The 19284-nt window shown below is 41.9% G+C and overlaps 2 protein-coding genes across 3 annotated transcripts; one reads left to right on the plus strand and one right to left on the minus strand.

Moving 5' to 3' along the window:
• Nucleotides 1–4805: 4805 nt before the first annotated feature.
• morn5 (MORN repeat containing 5) lies at nucleotides 4806–8683 on the minus strand. Of its 2 annotated transcripts, none has more exons than XM_083567504.1 (5): nucleotides 8555–8683; nucleotides 8180–8327; nucleotides 7085–7196; nucleotides 6779–6952; nucleotides 4806–6698 (listed from the first exon to the last, which is right to left on the minus strand). In XM_083567504.1, the coding sequence occupies exons 1-4, from the start codon at nucleotides 8629–8631 to the stop codon at nucleotides 6789–6791; spliced, it is 501 nt and encodes a 166-aa protein (XP_083423630.1). In that variant the 5' UTR covers nucleotides 8632–8683; the 3' UTR covers nucleotides 4806–6698; nucleotides 6779–6788. The 2 variants fall into 2 exon arrangements, with proteins under 2 accessions (XP_083423630.1, XP_083423631.1); XM_083567505.1 differs by having other exon boundaries at nucleotides 4808–6698; nucleotides 6821–6952; nucleotides 8555–8681.
• A 30-nt stretch (nucleotides 8684–8713) lies between these two features.
• Nucleotides 8714–12703, plus strand: ndufa8 (NADH:ubiquinone oxidoreductase subunit A8). The gene is made up of 4 exons (XM_083567503.1): nucleotides 8714–9043; nucleotides 9691–9854; nucleotides 11627–11792; nucleotides 12384–12703. Exons 1-4 carry the CDS (start codon nucleotides 8993–8995, stop codon nucleotides 12519–12521), a joined length of 519 nt encoding a protein of 172 aa, XP_083423629.1. The 5' UTR covers nucleotides 8714–8992; the 3' UTR covers nucleotides 12522–12703.
• The last annotated feature ends 6581 nt before the right edge of the window (nucleotides 12704–19284 follow it).

The following is a 19284-nucleotide window of genomic DNA, read 5'->3' on the forward strand; positions in this document are numbered from 1 at the left end:
TTAATCCATAAATCAGATCCTTTATTGCTTCAAAGTCCATGAAAATATTTTATCCTTACACTAATATGAAATCTTGCACACACACACACACACACACACACACACACACACACACACACACACACACACACACACACACACACAAACACACACACACACACACAAACAAACACACACACACACACACTCATGTAAATGTGAATTTTACAGTCAACTTTTCTTTTAATCAAAATCTTTTCCATATGAACCCGAGGACGATCCAGTGTCTGATCCAGGGTCTGTTCCAGGGTCTGTTCCAGGGTCTGTTCCAGGGTCTGTTTTTCTCTTTTACACGCTGACCGATCCATTCATACCGCCACAGACGTCACGCTTAATCAACTAACACACAATTTCTCTTGGTGTCTAAAGTTTGTGAGCTCTGAGACTACACAAGCTCATCAATAATGGAAGTTGTTTTGAAATAAATTCATTTCTCACAGTATTAAATTTGCCATTCAGCCTCGAATATCAACGTATCATCTGTATCATGATCCTATTTGTTCTACTTTACTCAAAGACTTGGTGATGAAGGCCAGATTTTCTAACAGTGATCATTCCAAAAGACAAAGTCCGGCTCTTCAGAATGTTGGTTTTTGCCTGGAAAGGAAGTGATACTGTGTGTGAACCCGAAACCTTGATCAGAGAAAAGCCTGGAAATGCCATTAAATAATATATCAATCTAAATCATCCTGATGCAGTTTCAGCTGCTACTGTATATTCATGCTCAAAAAACTTGTAACAGCTGCATCGCCTTTGCCTTTGACACACTGAGAGCGAAACAAAATTCACGCCAACATCTGGCATCACATGGTGGTTTTGTGCTTATGGACGTGTCACCGTGGTACCAAAAAAACCCAAATAAATCCAAATTATCATCACATAAAATCACAGACATTCCGGCTAATTCATGTGCAGTACAACAGGCTACAACTTTCTGCTACAATTCTCACTTTGTGGGTGGGGCTAAAATAGTACAATAACACATCAAACGTCACATTATTATTGACCACAATGTACGATAAATTCCTGATCGAATACACAGCCGAAGAATAACGTTAAGTTGTAAAATAATGATTTTATCTTCTAACTGACTTCTAACTGAGCAGTTAAGGGCCTTGCTCAAGGGCCCAGAAGTGGTAGCTTAGTGTTGCTGGGATTTGATCTTGTAACCTTCCGATCCCGAGTCCAAAATGTCTTAACCACTGATTCCCACACCTGTGAGACGAAATCATGCCTGTGCACAACACAGACTTTCATTATTTATTAGCGTTTATTAGTACCTTCTCACCTACATCAGTACCTGACTTTACTCACACTCTTGTGTCTGAATGAGCACAAACCTCCACAAAATCTAGTGGAACATCTTCTCCAGAGAATCGAAGCTTATAATAACAGCTAATGGAAACTAAATGTGGAACGTTCAGAAAGAAGCACATCGCGATCTCAAGCTTATTTGTATGAAGTGTATTCAGTTATATTTTTCCAGAGGAACCTGAACGTGGCTGTCTGAAAACAATCTAAAGTGGAGGTAAACGCATGTTTATCGCCGCACCTACACACTTGGGTTTGCTTCATCACACCCTCGCGCTGTAATGACGGGTGAATACATCTTGGCAGCAACCCTTGCGTTACAGAGCGTCTCTGGACGGGGAGGAACCGCAGTAATCATATGTCCTTCTTCTAAACGCCTCTCTGGCATGCTGGAAAAAAACTCTTAGTTCAGGGAACATCCAAAAAGCTGAAGATCTCTGCCAGTGTGTGTGTGTGTGAGAGAAAAAGAGTGTGTATGGGCGCTGTGCTCTATAACAAGGCCATATTTGTTGACGGTAGCTTCTCACACACACTATGTTATTCAGAATCGCGTGTTTCAAACTTCTCAAGCACGAACTCCTAATTGACCTGCTGTGGTGTGATTAGGTTGCGTTTAACACCACCATTAATACACTCAGCAGCGTGTAATAATATTATTTACCCAATGCTTCGGTAGCTTTTTCCAGACAGCATCAGGGTGCAGAGTGTGTGGTCACGTAAGGGGTGTGAGGGTTGTGTGTGTGGTCATTGAAGAAGATGAAGTTGTGAGTTGGGAACTGAACGTGTACAAGGCTGTTGATTGGCTTTGAGTCTTTACTGCGCCGTTCCTCATTTGCATAGAATTGAAAAGAATCTCAGTTGTGCCATTTGACCTCGGGAACCTTCTGGTAACGCTGTTGGAGGAGCGCAGATGGACGAAGAGGAGATATTTGGAAGCGTGACAGAAAATCTGTACATGTGTCAGGAGCAGGTATGCGAGTGACTCATTTTCCCGTACAAAATAAAACAAAACACATTCTTCTACGTCCATCTGAAGCTCGGATCAGTGCGGAGATTCCTCAGGGTTTCCTCCAGCGTTTGGCCATGAGCCGGGGCATTTCCTCAAGGCTTCCTGCTCGGGCTGCTGCTCCCTGTGCCGGCTGCCTCCTGTCATCTCTGAGTTTGTCCGTCTTTCCTGTCCTTTCCTGATGGTTCCCCCCACTGGGACAGAGGTTCCTCTTCAGCGGTGGCTTGCTGTGTGTGTGTGTGTGTGTGTGTGTGTGTGTGCGTCCCCACTCCACCAGCCCTTATCCTGGAGGGAAGCCACCGGCAATAAATTCCGTCTTCACACCCATTTTGACAAATAGACCTTCACCTTTGAGTGATAAAAATATCGCTTCGCTTTGCTGTGCACTCTCGCACAAAGACCAAACACTGAGGCAGAGTCACGTGACGCAAATACACCAATCCGGTAGACTCAGCGAGAATCGCTGTTTAATTCCATCCACTAATAATGTAAAGTGAAAAAAATTTTTACATTAACAACAGTTTAGACCCCTGAATAGGAGGAGTCTGGAGGAGTCTGATTCGACTACCAATCTCACAGTCGAATCTTTCGAGTCTTATGAAACAAGGATCATAGCATTTTGGTTAAATTGGGAGGGGGGGGGTGGGGGTTTCAAGCCCCAGTCCCTCCAAGCTCTGGGTTACTGATCAGGGGTTCAAGCCCCGGTCCCTCCAAGCTGCCACTCTTGGGTGCTTGAGCATGGCCCTTAACCACCTGTGCTACAGGGGTGCTGTATCATGGCTGACCCTGTGCTCTGACACCAGTTTTGTAAAAATCAATGGAATATGTGAAGAAAAGAATCCCACCCACTCCTGAAGGAATTCTTCAGGACTTATCCTGTTCACTTATTAGATTATTGCCACCTCAATACACACACACACACTTCAGGTGGAATATAGTCAAATCCCACTTTTTAAAGAATTCGGATCGATCGCTCCTGAAAGAACACTGCACAGACCCACTCTCACCTGCAGATAAGATTTAGTTTGCGTACACCTCCGATATTTTCTCACAAACCACCGTTTCTCAAAATATAAACACGTTCAGCAATTTGTTCACAGCTATCAGCTGAACATGTCCTAAACATGTCCTACTGTTGCAGCGAAGCGTCGCTTGACGAAAAATCCTCACGGAAACCTGACGAGGTGCCACGCTTCCTTGAAAAACGTTTGAGGCGCACGTGCGCTTGAGACGCTCCCGTGTCTCTCGGATTAAATGAGCACGTGCACGTGAGCGAGATCATCAGGTAAAAATCCGTCTCCAGTTACATGCACTTACTTCAGAGAGGATTTACAGAACTATGGCGGAAAACACTGCCAAGTGGTTGCAAATGGAAAATTAGAACCTCACCACACACACACACACACACACACACACACACGCACCTGAACACACTGATCAAAGCCATTCTGAACAAGTATCATATTATCTTTACTGAGGTAGTCTATAAAACCCTTGACAAATTCTGTCAGTGTGAATCGAGCTAATATCTCAGATATGCTTTATTGAAAGCACATGTTGGCTTCGTATACATGTATACACACACACACACACACTCACACACAAGAGTATCGAACCACACACACACACATACAGTACAAACAGGTCCAAGCTGTATGTGTGTATCATATTTAATTCCCAACCTTTCCCTAATCCGCGAGGTTGCCTGGTAACGTGCCGATCTGAGCCTCTGGCACGGCGAGCGGAGTTCCTATCTACGATCCTGACATGGCAAATTCCCTTCCAATCACAAACTGGGCATCGTACACGCTGGGAATAAAAATCTGTTTTATATTTGGCCTTTTTTGGAGACACGGCTCGAATGACTGCCACGGAAAAACATGTCAGCGTGTCAGGCGTGGAGACAGAGGGAGAAAGGACCTACCCTGGAGACCTACCCTGGAGAACTACCCTGGAGTTCTGGTGCGATCGCAATCTTCCTGCCTGCGATTTCGCTCTGAAATGACAGTGGTGGATCTGCGGTTGAGCTCCTGCGCTCTCGTTGGACGGCTCTGAGTTTAAATCTCTGATCTCTGATTCTTGCGTAAGCACGTGAAACATCTCGGCTGTGTTTACACCTGGTAATTTAATAAGGTTCTGGATCTGGATTGTGTGTGAGTGTTATTCCTCATTTTTAGCTTGATGTTGGTGCACGACGTGGAGGTGAAGAAAATCCTGAGGTGAAGTGGAGAAATGGTGTAAGGTCTCACACATATCTCTGGATAAACCCTTTACCATGATCACTTCCCAGCATTGAGGAGTTCAAGCTGTTATTGATGTTTTCAGAGCGAAACTGACCGAATGGATCGAAATAACGCTTCATTTTCATTACGCGTTTTATATTCGCCTCGTTACAACTACAATTCTGCTGCTCCGAATCACACACACAGATAAAGTAGTGCCAGATTACATTTATTTACGGTTTAATAAAGTTATTCAAGCTGTTAATGAAGTTGTTGGAGTAACTCCTGGTGCCGTTTTTTCTTTTCTTCCAGTTTGATCAGAATTCATTTTGTGCCTCGAGCCGTTAAGCAAAATCTGAGTATTTACTTTAGAAGTTCCACAAACTCCTCAATGGAGCTCATGAAGGTCATTAGGAAATGTGTACATTAGTGGAGGGAAGATCAGATCATATTTGTGACAGAACAAGACAGATGAAGCAGAGGAGCCACATCCATACACCAAGAGCTTCAAACTTCAGGCCCACAACATGGTTACCGGTGGATGTACCATAAATGTTGAGTGTTTATGAGAAATAAAGTCAGAATGCTTTTTTCATGTATATTTTTGTATTTACATTTTGATGTAATATGCCAATTAAATGCGCAAAATGTTTACTTTTCACAGATATTCTTCTATGCTGTTTCAGCATTCCTCTTCTTCTTCTTTTTCTTCTTTCAGCTTCTCCCATTAAGGGTCTCCACAGCGGATCATTCGTCTCCACACCCCCCTGTCCTCTACATCTGCCTTTTTTACACCAACTACCTGCATGTCTTCCCTCACCACATCCATAAACCTCCTCCTTGGTCTTCCTCTTTTCCTCCTTCCTGGTGTCTCCATCCTCAGCATTCTCCTACTGATATACCCCATGTCCCTCCTCTGCACATGTCCAAACCATCTCAATCTCACCTCCCTCATCTTGTCTCCAAAATGTCCTACATGCACTGTCCCTCTAATAAACTCATTTCTAATCCTGTCCATCATCGTCACTCCCAATGAACATCTCAACATCTTCAGCTTTGCTACCTCCAGCTCCACCTCCTGTCTTTTACTCAATGCCACTGTCTCTAATCCATACAACATCTCAGGTCTCACCACAGTCCTATAAACTTTCCCTTTCACTCTCACAGATACTCTTCTATCACAAATCACTCCTGTCACTCTTCTCCACACACTCCACCCTGCCTGCTCTCTTTTCTTCACTTCTCTAACACACTCTCCATTACTCTGCACTGTTGACCCCAGGTACCTGATCTCCTCCACCTTCTCCACTTCTTCTCCCTGCAACCGCACCCCTCCACTGCCCTCCCTCTCATTCACACACATGTACTCTGTCTTACTCCTACTGACTTTCATTCCCCTTCTCTCCAGCGTGTACCTCCACCTCTTCAGGATCTTCTACACCTGCTCACTACTCTCACCACAAATCACAATATCATCCACAAACATCATAGTCCATGGAGACTTCTGTCTGACCTCGTCCTTCAACCTGTCCATCACCACAGCAAACAGGAAAGGGCTCAGGGCCGATCCTTGATGCAGTCCAACCTTCACCTTGAACCAGTCTGTCGTTCAGCAATAAAATTTATATTTTTTTAAAAAGGAGACAAGTTACTTGTTCATTTTAAGAGACTCATCTGATTTTCTTTTGTATATTTAGTATACTCTTTAATGTCTTATCCGATTACTTGATTAATTGTTGTAATAATCGATAGCAGCATCTCTAAACTGCATAACGTCTATGGGAGTCACATGATAAAAGAACCAACGACTGTTTCCTGTACACAACCTACCGAGATTTCGTGATGCTTTGCTCATACGCGTCCAGTAGAAAATGAACAAAACATTTATTAAAGTCACATTAAAGACTCGTTCAAAACAACCGAATCGTTCATGAACACCCCGTCACTAGTCTAGCATATCTGCCTCACTCTGGATGGTCCTGGAACTGTTTGTTGTTACGCTTACAGATGTTTATTAAGCAGCACATTTATTTTGTTCTCTGATTCAGCTGAAAAATAAGGACTTGAACACCTGAACTTCCATCCATTCAAATCCAGGATTCATGCTGATGATGTTGAGGCTGTAAAACACATAATCTGTTAATATAATCATCTATTATACATTTTTTTGTATAAATGTATATCGCATGCACGTGCGTACATTCATTCATTCAGCGAACAATTCCAACATTAATCCTGTTACCTGCTTTCCCGAGGGTGGTGTCTCCAAGGGTGGTGTCTCCGAGGGTGGTGTCTCCGAGGGTGGTGTCTCTGCAGTCGTAGCAGGTGTCATTAATGACAGCGGAAAGATGCTCGTTATTCATCTGAGATTCTCCTGAAAGCATAAAACAGATCCTCATTACCAAAGGCAACGTAGTGAAGAACTAACGAGCATCCTATAACGAAGTGGGATGAAGTTTTAGCAGCTTTTGTGTTGTCGAAATGGAAGCTCAGGCTGGATTCTTACCTGCAGGTTTGAGTCCGTAGCAGATCTCGGTGTAGAAACGTCGATCGTAGCCATTGCAGTAATCCCAGTCTGTCTCCTTGTACTCCAGTCCATCTGAGAAGGTGTAGTTACCCTGGAAGTGTATTTATTATTTTAGTATAATATCACGTTATACCACGACGATTAACGTGTTCTGGGTTCTGTTTGGTAGAAAAATATAAATTAATCACAAGGTGGTGTAAAAAAAAATAAATTTTTTTAGTTTTGCCAACAGATGGCAGCACAAGGCTGCAAGCACAGTCACAGGGAGCACCGACCTTCAAAGGTTAGCGTGCTAAAAGACATCGTACTGTGCGACTGCTGCTATTTTGACGACGTGCGTTACCGCGTCTGCAATTTCATCTTGTTAGAAAAAACGTGAAACAAATAGTTTTCGAGCAGAACGCGCTCTTCAAGAGCGGAAGAACATCAGTGGAGGACGACAAGAGATCAGGAAGAACTTTAACGGACTCATCCCCTGAATATATTAACTTGTGCATGATGCTCGTTGGAGATCATTCCACAACATTGCTGGCGTTGTTCGCGTGTCATACGGAACAGTCCAGAAGGAACACCGAGTCTAAATCTAACAGGAACTCCATCAGCGTGCCGTGGTTGACCCGTCCTTCATGTTGAGGATCATTAACGGTGATGAAACTCGGTTGTATGGGAACGACCCTAAGATGAAGCAACAGTCTTCACAGTAGAAGAGCCCGTCATCTCCACGACCAAAATTGTCTTTTCTGACATTCACCACATTGTGCATCGAGAACTCGTCCCCAGGGGCCACACCATCAGTAGCAAGTTCTACTGCCAGGTTTTAAGGCGTCTTTGAAGGTGACTGGATCTGTGGAGCACGAGTCTAGAAACATTTTGATAACGAAATGTATAACAAGACATGAGCTGGTTAACTGGTCCAGGTGTACAGAAGAAGGACATTATAACGTGTAGAGATCTCCTGGACCAAGTTTAGGATCCTTAATAGGAACATTTAAACCAGTTTTTATGATAAATCTGACAATTCAGAGCAACTAAAACTGTTATTCGGCTACTAATGAAAGAAAAACATGCTGGAACCTGTTTGCATATCCCATTTTCCCAGATTCCTTCATATTTCCCTCCATTAGGAAAGTGCAGGACTCCTTTCCCATGGAACATGCCGTCCTTCATCTCCCCTTCATATCTGGTCTGTGTGGGGAGTTTGTACCCTCCTTCACCCTCCATTCTAAAACAGACACAAATTATTTGGCTCATTATGGGTTTTTATTTTTATTTCTATCTATATAACAGGCTTACATGCAACAAAACCATGAGGAATGACTTAAATAATAAACCAATATGCTTTCACTTTAACTTTTATTATTGAACGTAAAATATTATAACAGTTTTTAATCAATAAATTATATCTATAAATAACTCTAAATACATAAACACGTTTTTATAAGTTTTTACCTGCCATTTTTATAAGTTCCGCTGTAACTGCTGCCTGTAAACTCCATTTGAGTCGACAAACATATGGACGTTTCCATAGAAACACACTCAGCCAATCGTCGCGGAATATCTACGTCATCCACCAGGGCCCGTGTAAAAAAAAAATACCTAGCGCATGCGCATCTGACTGACCTTCCATTGAGTCCCACCGTCCTCCTGTGTCAGGAGTTGTTTTCCCACCTGCATTCAGACAAACTACTCTTACGGGTAGCAGCTTCCACGCGCACGTGGGATCCTTTAACCTGATTGGTTAATCTCTGTGTCACTCTTAATTGTTAGCCAATCTTGGCGCAAGAGGCGGGATTTCTGTAGGAATACGGGTGTGAGGAAAGAGAACGTCGCTGACCGCGGACGTTAAAGCGGTTTAGCCGAGTTTAAGCGAATTTGTGGAACGGAATAATGCCCGGTCAGGTTGATGTTCCGACGCTGTCGGAGTTGAGCGTCGAAGAGGTATGTTTAATAAAGAAAATAAAAAAGTTAAATCATTTAAAAATGTGAAAGTGAAATCACACTGGTGCTAGCTAGCAGCCTGGAAACAGACTGTGCTATGATAGCTAGCTCGCTAACTGGTGTGTCTAATAAAAATTTATTGTTATAATAAATACCATAATTTACTTTACCAGTACTTCACTTTTTATAAGCTAAATAGATAAATGTCTTGTTCCACCATTGCTAGTACATTAACAGGACATAGCTAGTACCAGTCTATTATGCAAATAAGTTCTATAAATCATATACAACATTTAATTATTTACAATGAATAATTGTTATAAAGGACACTTTAACCCAGGTAGCGCCTTATAAAAGTTATATTTTATGTCTTTTAGTCATTATGATTAAACTTTAATAGGTGCAAATACTCAACACAATACTAGTGGAATTCGGTATGCAAATGAGTCTACTATAAATATTTATCACGCTCTCATTTGCATACTACGTATTTAAATAAATGTATTTCAGACGCAGCGCTCTGATTGGTCAGATAATGATGCTCAGTTTTCCATAACTGCACACATCAGTCAAATCTTTGACATGATTGGGAGCAGAAACGCATGTTAATTGTTGATTAATTATTATTGATTTATTTTTTTATAAAGTTGAATGTGTCGTCGGCCGTCCTGAAAGCCGCCGCACATCACTACGGCTCTCAGTGCGACAAACCCAACAAGGAGTTCATGCTGTGCAGGTGGGAGGAGAAGGACCCCAGGAAGTGTCTGGAGGAAGGAAGGAAGGTCAACGAGTGCGCACTTAATTTCTTCAGGTACCATCACCTGGTCATGTGATCACAAAAGCATAGAAGTGTGTTTATTACGGTGAATATGACGCACAAATCCACACTCACTGCGTGTCATGTACAAGCTCACAGCACAGATAGGTGATTGATTGGTTAATTGGTTGATTGACTGACAGACTTCACTATCATTCAGGTGTTTTTGGAGCTTAGTGAGTAAGGCAAGAAAAAAGGTTAAAACTATCTGAGAGAAATAACCAGATGCTTTTCAGATTTCTTTTTTTGAAATAAATATATCTATTTGTAAGACTAATAAAAAAGAAAAATATAAAAATAAATATAAGATTAAAAATAATATATAAAATATATATTTGTGAAATGTTAAAGCAGATTATCTTTTTGCCAAATATGAAAAATGCTTTTATAAATAAATTCATTCAAAAATAATAAAAAATCAATAAAAATGTTATGTTTTATTTATATTTTTTTAATATATATATATATAAATTAAAAAAATAAAAATAATTTTTTTTTATTAAATTCTTTGCTTAAGGAAAGATATAAACAAAATAATGTTTTTATTATTTTTGAATAAATGTATTAATTATATTAAATACATTTTTTTTATTTTATTTAATTATTATAATATATAATATTTATTAAATAATTTGTGTATAAATATGTATGTGTATATATATGTATATGTATGTGTGTATATATATATATATATATATATATATATATATATATATATATATATATATATTGTGTGTGTATATAAAAAGAAGCTCATGTTGTAATAGTGAGTAAAGGTAATTAAAAGTTGGCGTATGCAGCCCACGCGGCGGTCTTGAGCCATGGCCCTGTGGTGATTCTCACGACACACAACTAAATCCCATAATTATGCAGTGAGTCTTCGGTGTCTGGTCGCTTTTTGTATATCCTGAGTTGAGCGGAGTTAGAGATTTATCCCCCCATCCCCCAAGACCCCCCACCCTATCCCTTGATGTGTGTAGGAAGCGGTCTGCTTCGTCTCAGTCTGGCTAATGGCAGGCGCTCGGCTCTAATAACGCAGCGACGCCTCTGCACCGTGACTGGTGTCTGTCATTAAAACACAAAACAGCTTTTTTTCAGGAGGGGCGTACAGATCTAACCGCTGAGCGAGGAGTGTGGAATAAACCATTCTGTCCTCAGTGTAAACAAGCAGGACTCGACTCAAACAGAGCGGAAAGAAACCAAAAAAAACCCCAAAAAACAGGGATCTGATTATTAACTGGCGGGAGATCAAAACCCAATTCAGTTCATCTGCAGCGAACGTATTTAGTAGGTATTTATGTGGGGTAACAGTATGCGGTTGTAATCTTGGTGTCTTCTCTTGGTGTCCGAGTTCACACTCGGAAAGCTCACCACTGTTTCATTGGCCGGGAACTGATCTGCAAGCGTTCCCTAATGTTTTTGTTTTGTTGTCATCACAAAAACATTTAGTGCAAAAACGCACAATTTCAGAACAGAGACCTTTTATGTCGCCTGTTTTCAAGAACGCTGTGTGATGGAGGTTTGGAGATGGAGAACTTGCTTCTGGTCTTCTAAAATGAACAAACAAACCCCAGTAAATCTTAACACCATTTCACATTCACGTTCCTGCAGTAATAAATGTACAGCTAGACCACGCCCCCTGATGGTGTAAGGCTGCCCCTTTTTGCTCACACCTTTAATACGTTCCCTGTAGGTCTCAATGCAGAAGTACATCACACGTCCCTCATAATGTTCTCTTCTCCAACACATTACTTGTGTCTGTGCAGGCAGATAAAGGGGAACTGTGCCGAGTCGTTCACCGAGTACTGGACCTGTCTGGACTATTCGAACCTGGCTGAGCTCCGTCACTGCCGGAAACAGCAGAAGGTGTTCGATAGCTGTGTGCTGGAGAAGCTCGGCTGGAATAGACCCGAACTGGGGGATCTGTCCAAGGTTATAGACACAACACACTCTGTGTAATTTTCCCTCACACTTAGAACATGTCTGTCAGTATCACACACAATTGTATCAGACGTCTGTAGATGCAGTAGCATTAGATCTTCGCTTTATGTGGACCAGGAGACCCAAACCTGTTCCTGCATGACAAAGCCCCTGTGCACAAAGCAAGTTGTGGAAGATCTCTCGTTATAAAGCTTCAGCGTTATTGAACATGAATTGAATGTAAACACTGACTGCACCCCAGACCTCCTCACCTTCTCACCTACCAATCATACCAAAACATACCAATCTTATGCTCAGGTGTCCACAAACTTTTGTCCAAATAGTGTTGGACCAGACAGACAGACAGACAGACAGACAGACAGACAGACAGACAGACAGACAGACAGACAGACAGACAGACAGACAGACAGACAGACAGACAGACAGACAGACAGACAGACAGACAGACAGACAGACAGACAGACAGACAGACAGATAGATAGATAGATAGATAGATCAATCGATCTAAATGAACCACCTACAGATCTCTCACTTTCCTCATTGTACCTTTCTGTCTCTCTGTCTGTCTCCATGTCGTGTCAGGTGACCAAGGTGGCGACCTCTCGACCCCTCCCAGAGAACCCGTACCACTCGAGACCGAGGCCTGAGCCCAACCCCGTGATTGACGCCCCGCTCGAACCCGCCAAGCACGGCAGCCGCCTGTTTTTCTGGAACTGGTGAAGAGACGCTTTGCTTTTCTTTCCCGTCAATGCTCCTCCTCCCAGACATTTCCAGAACCTGACAGATGGACAGTAGCAGAACCGGTGCTTCACCCACAGCAGCAGTCTGCTCTCCTACATGTAGAAATGTATTCAATAAACACAGTTGCTCATGTGTTGTGGATTAAATAAGTTTCATTCAAACTGAGGTTCATGGATTTCTTTCTCATCATGCAGGCAAATAAACTATTCTATATATTACATTTTATTTATTTATTTATTATTTGTCATCATGCTGTGAGTGTATTTGGGTATTTGTTTATTTTTCTTACATTTTTTATTTTCTACAATTTCTTTCATTTTTATATAATTTTTGTGTAAGTGAATATTTTTCATTTTTTATTTGTTTAGTTTTTTTTATTGATTTTTCTTCTTTGATGAAATTATTTTTTTATTTGATAATTTTTTCTTTGGTAAAAACATTGGGAACAGGACAACACAATACCAAACTGTATGGACAAAAAGTTTGTGGACATCTAAACATCTGATTGCTATGTGCTTCTTTTTGAACTTCTCATTCCACATTTACTCTCCATTTGTTGTTATATGATGATCCACTCTTCTGGGAAGATGTTCCACCAGATGTTGTGGAGATTCGTTCAGCCACAGGGGTGTTAGTAATGTCAGGTAGTGATGAAGGTGAGGAGACCTGGGGTGCAGTCAGTGTTCACATTCATCCCAAAGGTGCTCTATAGGGTTTGGGGTCATTAGCAGGAGATCTTCCAACCCATGGAAAGCAGATGATGGAGCTGGTTTGGTGCACAGGGGCATCGTCATGCTGCAACAGGTTTGGGTCTCCTAGTTCATTTTCTGCATCCAAAGACGTCCAGTACAATTGTGTCTAGAAGTTTGTGGTAACCGTTTGGAGAAGAATCACATATGTCTGGAAAAGTCAGGTGTCTCAATACTTTTGGTTTTATATTTTACAAATATATCAGCATACATTATGACCATTTACCAGGAGAATGAATTAGAACATAAATGATTTATATCACTCTTTTCTACAACATGGTAAAGTCGACATCCTACATCTCATAATATTTAAAAACTGTTGTGTTCATTAAAAAAAAGAAGAAAATGAAGTAAAAAAAAATAGTAATATTTAGGTTTTTTTATTTTATTCTCTTTTTTTTTTTTTTTTTTACAGTTTTTAAATGCAAATAATCTCTGCATGGGGTTGTGAATGAAATAATGTCCAGTTGAGAATCACTGCAATCAAGCAGACACACTGCAAACCTCAAGAACAAAGGACAATAAACTTTTATGAAAAATAACCCTGTGTGTGTGTGTGTGTGTGTGGTAAGTGTTTGAGGAGAGTGTCATTGAGAGAATACACTGAATTGTTCGGTTTTATGCTTCTGGAGTAAATGGCTTCATTCAGCCACAAATCAAGTGCAAATTTCCCTCTACTTCAAGCTCTGAGTAGGAGGTGTGTGTGTGTGTGTGAGTGAGTGAGTGAGTGTAAAACCAGACTGAGGCTGTGTAATGTCAGGGACCTCGAGGTTGGAGGTTCAGTCCCTTTGGGCCGAGGCCAATTTCCTCCAGTGCTCGGCTCTGACTTCCTGTTTCGAGCTCAGCAGCAGGAGCGTCTGTGCAACACAACTCCAGTTCAAAGCTCGAGAGCAGGAGAGCAGATCTGCAACTGCCCTTCTGTTCAACTGCACCTCTCCAGACCACCTCGGGTCAACCGGCCCCACAGGCAACGCTCGGCTCGACCCAATATAAATAAAACTAATGGGCAAAGCTCTGTTTTTCACCACTCTTGATTAATATATAGAAAATAGGCTTGGGATGTTTTTTTTTTTTCAGAAAGCAGGTTGTAGTGGATCAGGTTTCGTTGTTAATAAGGATTTGAGGATTCAGGGTTTTGGGAATTCAGGGTTTTGGGGATTCAGGGATTCTCCAGCAGCCTGAGAAGGTGAATTAAGACTAGGACTAGATCTTATCATGCAAACCTGTGTTTATTTTGTAGGAGATTATATGCTGAAAGTAATTTGGGCCTGTGTGTGTGTGTGTGTGTGTGTGTGTGTGTGTGTGTGTGTGTGTGTGTGTGTAAGAGATTGCTTTAGGCTGAACGTCACCAAAACCTACCACATCTGGACATCTGAACGTTTACAAAAATTTCTAATGATGCAGTCATTTATTACTTTCGCTCCAAAATCAACTCCAGATTTCTTTTACGTTACCAATAACATCTTAAAAAGAAATAATATAAAATAAAAACTTCATAATATTTAATCAGTTCATCCAGATTCTTCTTCTGCTTGGAGCTGCTACACATCTGACCCATGTTCTGCTCCTGTAGATCAGATAATCACAAAAAAAAATGAATTCCATATCCAGGTTTTTCCATTGCTACTGTAGATGTGTAGCTCAGAGCTGCTGCTGTAATCATAAAGAAATCATACCTCGTCTCAAGTTTCTGTCCAGAACCTGATCTTCAGGCCAAAATAAATGAAGCTGTTGAAGGTGATGGAACGCAAGCAAGAATTCGGATGATAAAAAAAAACAAGTAGTTAGTTCATTTTAATGTGCACAGAGTGGACATTTGTCTTTGGCTTCATCCTGCAGTATCAACAAACTCATCAGTAGATCAACCTTAAAAAACCGACAAAACAAAAACACACATTTTGCAAAGCAACATACAATATATTTTAACACACGTCAAGTCAAGTCAAGTTTATTTGTATTGCGCTTTTCACAACAGACATTGTCTCAAAGCAGCTTTACAGAAAACAACAGTGAAGGTGAATGGTGTGCGTTTGTCCCTGATGAGCAGCCGTGGCGACAGTGGGAAGGAAAAACTCCCTTAGATGATATGAGGAAGAAACCTTGAGAGGAACCAGACTCAAAGGGGAACCCATCCTCATATGGGTGACATCAAAAGTTTGGTCATAAATCTTTCAACAATACAGAACAATTTGTGATCATCATAGATCCACGTTATTGTATGTGCAGGTAGGAGGTGGTGTCAAAAAGTTCCAAGGCTAGTTTTGTAACACACCAACAGATGGCAGCACAAGGCTGCACGCACAGTCACAGGGAGCACTGGACTTCATAAGTCAGTGCTCCCCCGTGTACATCAGGAGCTGTGCGACTGGTGCTATTCTGACCACGTGCGTTATCATGTCTGCTATTATGATCACGTGTGCACCCTGTCACCGAGCATCACACATTAAAACAACAAGATCTCAATTCCACACCCACCCTACTTTCCAGATTTGTCTCCTGCGGGCTCACCGTATTGACACCGTTGTGGAGATCCGGTGCAAATCTCAGAAGGTGCTGGACACGCTTCGAAAAGAAGACTTCCAGGACACGTTCCAGAAGAACACTGGGAGCTCTGTATTGCTGTGCAAGGGGACTATTTTAAGGGCGATATGTTTGAATATAGAGAAAATAACGTAGATAAACAAAGCTCATCTCCAGACTTTTTGATGCCCAGTATGTCCAGTATATACAACATGATGATACAGAACTTTTTTTCTCCTGTAGTGAACTAAACGAATCCCCTACTTTTTTTTTATACGTATATTTTCTTTAGTATTTCAGAAACTCTAGGATTAAATATACATCATGATGCTGTGCTACTTCTAGCTAATGTTCCATAGCTGGATTGTTTTTCCCAAAGGTATCTCCTCATTCTGTACAGCTTGTTTTTACCCTGATGTGTGTATCTGAAATCCCCCTCACACACACACTACGTTTCCCCGAATTCCCAAGGTGTGGTGCAGGCTAGTGGCTCGTGCAGGAAACCTCTGACAGCTCTGGCTGTGACCTCGACCACACCATGACAGCACGGGTGGAGGTTTTATTTAATTTTTTCTATAGCATTGAGGTCTGGAGGCTGTGGGCAGGGCCTGAGGGCTCGTGGCAGCCCCTCAGCTCAGACCCTAACACAGGAAAGTGGGGTCAGAACGGGCTGACACTGCCCCGGCGCAGGAAGCAGAGTCTGGCAGCGGAAAGAAATACAATACAGTCTCAAAGTCTCCAAAAAAAGCACTAAAACATATTGGCCGCAGAAAAACCATACGGCCAATATTCCTATTGTTCGCTCGCACTATTGAGAGCTTTTAGATAAATATTTGAACGCAAAACATCTCGTGGACCGGCGCTCGGTCGTGCAGGTTGCGAGGTCACGAGCACTGTGTTCAGCGGTGCAGGAAAAGCGAGGTGTTTTCCTTCATACACCGGTTCCCTGAGTGGAGGTGTGGACGAGCGTTCTTTTAACACAAACAAAAGGCAAAACGTCCTGCCGCTGAGGCCGTCGCTGCTAAAAGACTGTTTACCTTCTCGCTTTCCATTCGCTCTGAACCGCAGTTTTAAGAGGCTTTAATGCCTCTTTAATGTCTGCTTTTAAATTGTCCACACACGATGTTCAGCGACGCTGAACTTTCAAGCAGGTTGAGTCGGAAACCTAACCGTCCAGATGGTTCTCCTCGTGCCAGAACAACACATAGGACGTTCTGCTATACGGCGACGTCTGATCTGTACCATATGTATAACGAAGCTTGCATTTTAATGAGATTAGTGTCAGGTGTTTGACAGAACGGAATGACTGAATCCACACACACACACACACACACACACACACACACACACACACACACACACACACCAAACCACTAAACCACAGATTTCTTGGCGATCACATGAATTAAGAGCTCAAAGTACAAGTACAAGGTGTGAATAAGTGAGATTTTTGCTCACAAATCCTAAAATAAAAGATCAAATTATCCACATGCTAAAGCAGAATATTACAAAATAATTATAACTAAACCATTAAAAACATAAACGTAAGAACATACTGAAAAGATTCACCATGATTCGTACATATAAATTGCTCTAACATAAAAAATATTGCATGTATTAAATATTCATTCATATTTAATAAGCTAACAAGCGATGCTTTAACCTTTTGCTAAATTTGCTAGCTAGCAAGCTAGTTATATTGCAATCAATGTTAAGTTTGTATGCTAGCTAACTTCAGAATTATTTGGCTAATTGTCATATTTGTTTATTAAAACATCATTAACAACCTGTAAATATATAAATTGTATATTTATAAGGCGAGTCTGTGTTAATAAAACATTATATTTCGTTTCTAGCATGCTAGCAGTCAATGAGCTAACATTTAGAGGTTTAAGTACATGAACACTGTTTCTGTTTATGTTCAAGTCTGCTAGCTAACAAGCTAGCAAGCATGAAACCCATTTCCCCCTTTTGCCAGCAGGCTAGCTGATATATTATCACAATTAATGTCATTAAAACTAAACTTACACTTCAGCTAACATTATGCTATGCTAAGCTATTATGCTATTGTGTATGTGTCCAAATTAACAAACAGCAGCGTCTGGTTGTGTAAAAGTATTGTGTGAGTGTGTGAGCATGTGGTTGTGTGAATGTGTTGTGTGAATGTGTTGTGTAAGCATGTGGTTGTGTGAGTGTGTTGTGTGGTTGTGTGAGCGTGTAAGTGTGCGGTTGTGTGAATGTCCTGGTGTGCGAAGTTGTGTGATTGTGTTGTGTGGACATGCGATTGCGCAAGCGTGCGGTTGTGCCAACTTGTGAGTGTGTGAACGTGTGGTTGTGCGAGCGTGAAGTTGCATGAATGTGTGGTTGCATGAGCGTGCGGTTGTGCGAGCGTGTGAGTGTGTGGATGTGCAAGCGGGTGGTTGTGTGACAGTGCGGTTGTGTGGGCGCGGGGTCGCGCGAGCGTGAGTCGCGTGAACGTGCAGTTGTGTGAGTGTGTGGTTGTGCGAGCGTGCAGTTGTGCGAGCGTGTGAGTGTGTGGCTGTGAGAGCGGGTGGTTGTGTGACAGTGCGGTTGTGTGGACGTGTGGTTGTGCGAGCGTGAGTCGCGTGAACGTGCAGTTGTGTGAGTGTGTGGTTGCGCAAGCGTGTGGTTGTGCGAGCGTGTGAGTGTGTGGTTGTATGATTTTAGGTGTCTTTTACCAGGGTGAAGATGTTAAATCCCGGAATGTCGCCTACATTCCCACGTTTTTACGCTTTTCTGCTCCTGACTGAAGTTGGAATGCGGAGCATCTGGCAGCGGACGGCTACTACACGTCCAGCTGTTTGCATTCCACGCAGCACGCGTGGTGTGAAGCTCTCTTGTGAAGCTCTCGAGTAGGCGTGTGAATGGTTGGCTGTGTGGTCGGTGTGTTTCAGAGTGAAGTGTTAATGTGGAGAGCAGCGCTCTGAAACACCTGAGTGACTCTGAGTGTGTGATCTCAGCGCTCGCTGGGGGACACGGTACCGCATGGATGCCTAATGTGTCCAAGCTTGCAGAGTGTTTGTGTTCTTTGGCTGCAGGTCCAAAAAAGGCTTTTGTCCTACTTTTCAAATATCGTTTGTAAAAAAAAATTGCAAAAGCGAAGTTTAAAAAAAAAGAGCGCTCAACAGCAGTGTGAGCAAACTGTGTTATGACATGAGACGTCTAAACAGCGTGTGAGTGACCGTGGGGGTCGTCATGGTGCTGGATACGCATTGACGGATTCCTCCAGCGTTAAATCCTCCGCTCGCTCGAAGCTCAGTCTGCAACATTCAAGATGTCGACGTTAGCAAAAACACAGCTCATCACAAGACATGCTAATACCAATAATCTTAACACCTGTGGCAAATTTTTCTTAGCAAACAAGCTAACATTAGACCAACTATTGTATTTTTTCATTAAAACAATGCTAACAGGCCTAACAGGCTAGTTAACACTACACTACAGTGTTAACT

This window comes from Silurus aristotelis, assembly GCF_946808225.1.
Source record: "Silurus aristotelis genome assembly, chromosome: 18".
Lineage (NCBI taxonomy): Eukaryota > Metazoa > Chordata > Actinopteri > Siluriformes > Siluridae > Silurus > Silurus aristotelis.

Bases quoted from the DNA above. Each gene is read 5' to 3' on its own strand.
- morn5 (XM_083567504.1), bottom strand. From the start codon at position 8,631: ATGGAAACGTCCATATGTTTGTCGACTCAAATGGAGTTTACAGGCAGC. The intron at 8,328-8,554 runs GTAAAAACTTAT...TGTCTGTTTTAG, and splicing joins GGAACTTATAAAAATGGCAG to AATGGAGGGTGAAGGAGGGT. The intron at 7,197-8,179 runs GTTCCAGCATGT...ATACACTTCCAG, and splicing joins AAAATGGGATATGCAAACAG to GGTAACTACACCTTCTCAGA.
- ndufa8 (XM_083567503.1), top strand. From the start codon at position 8,993: ATGCCCGGTCAGGTTGATGTTCCGACGCTGTCGGAGTTGAGCGTCGAA. The intron at 9,044-9,690 runs GTATGTTTAATA...TTTTTTATAAAG, and splicing joins CGGAGTTGAGCGTCGAAGAG to TTGAATGTGTCGTCGGCCGT. The intron at 11,793-12,383 runs GTTATAGACACA...ATGTCGTGTCAG, and splicing joins AACTGGGGGATCTGTCCAAG to GTGACCAAGGTGGCGACCTC.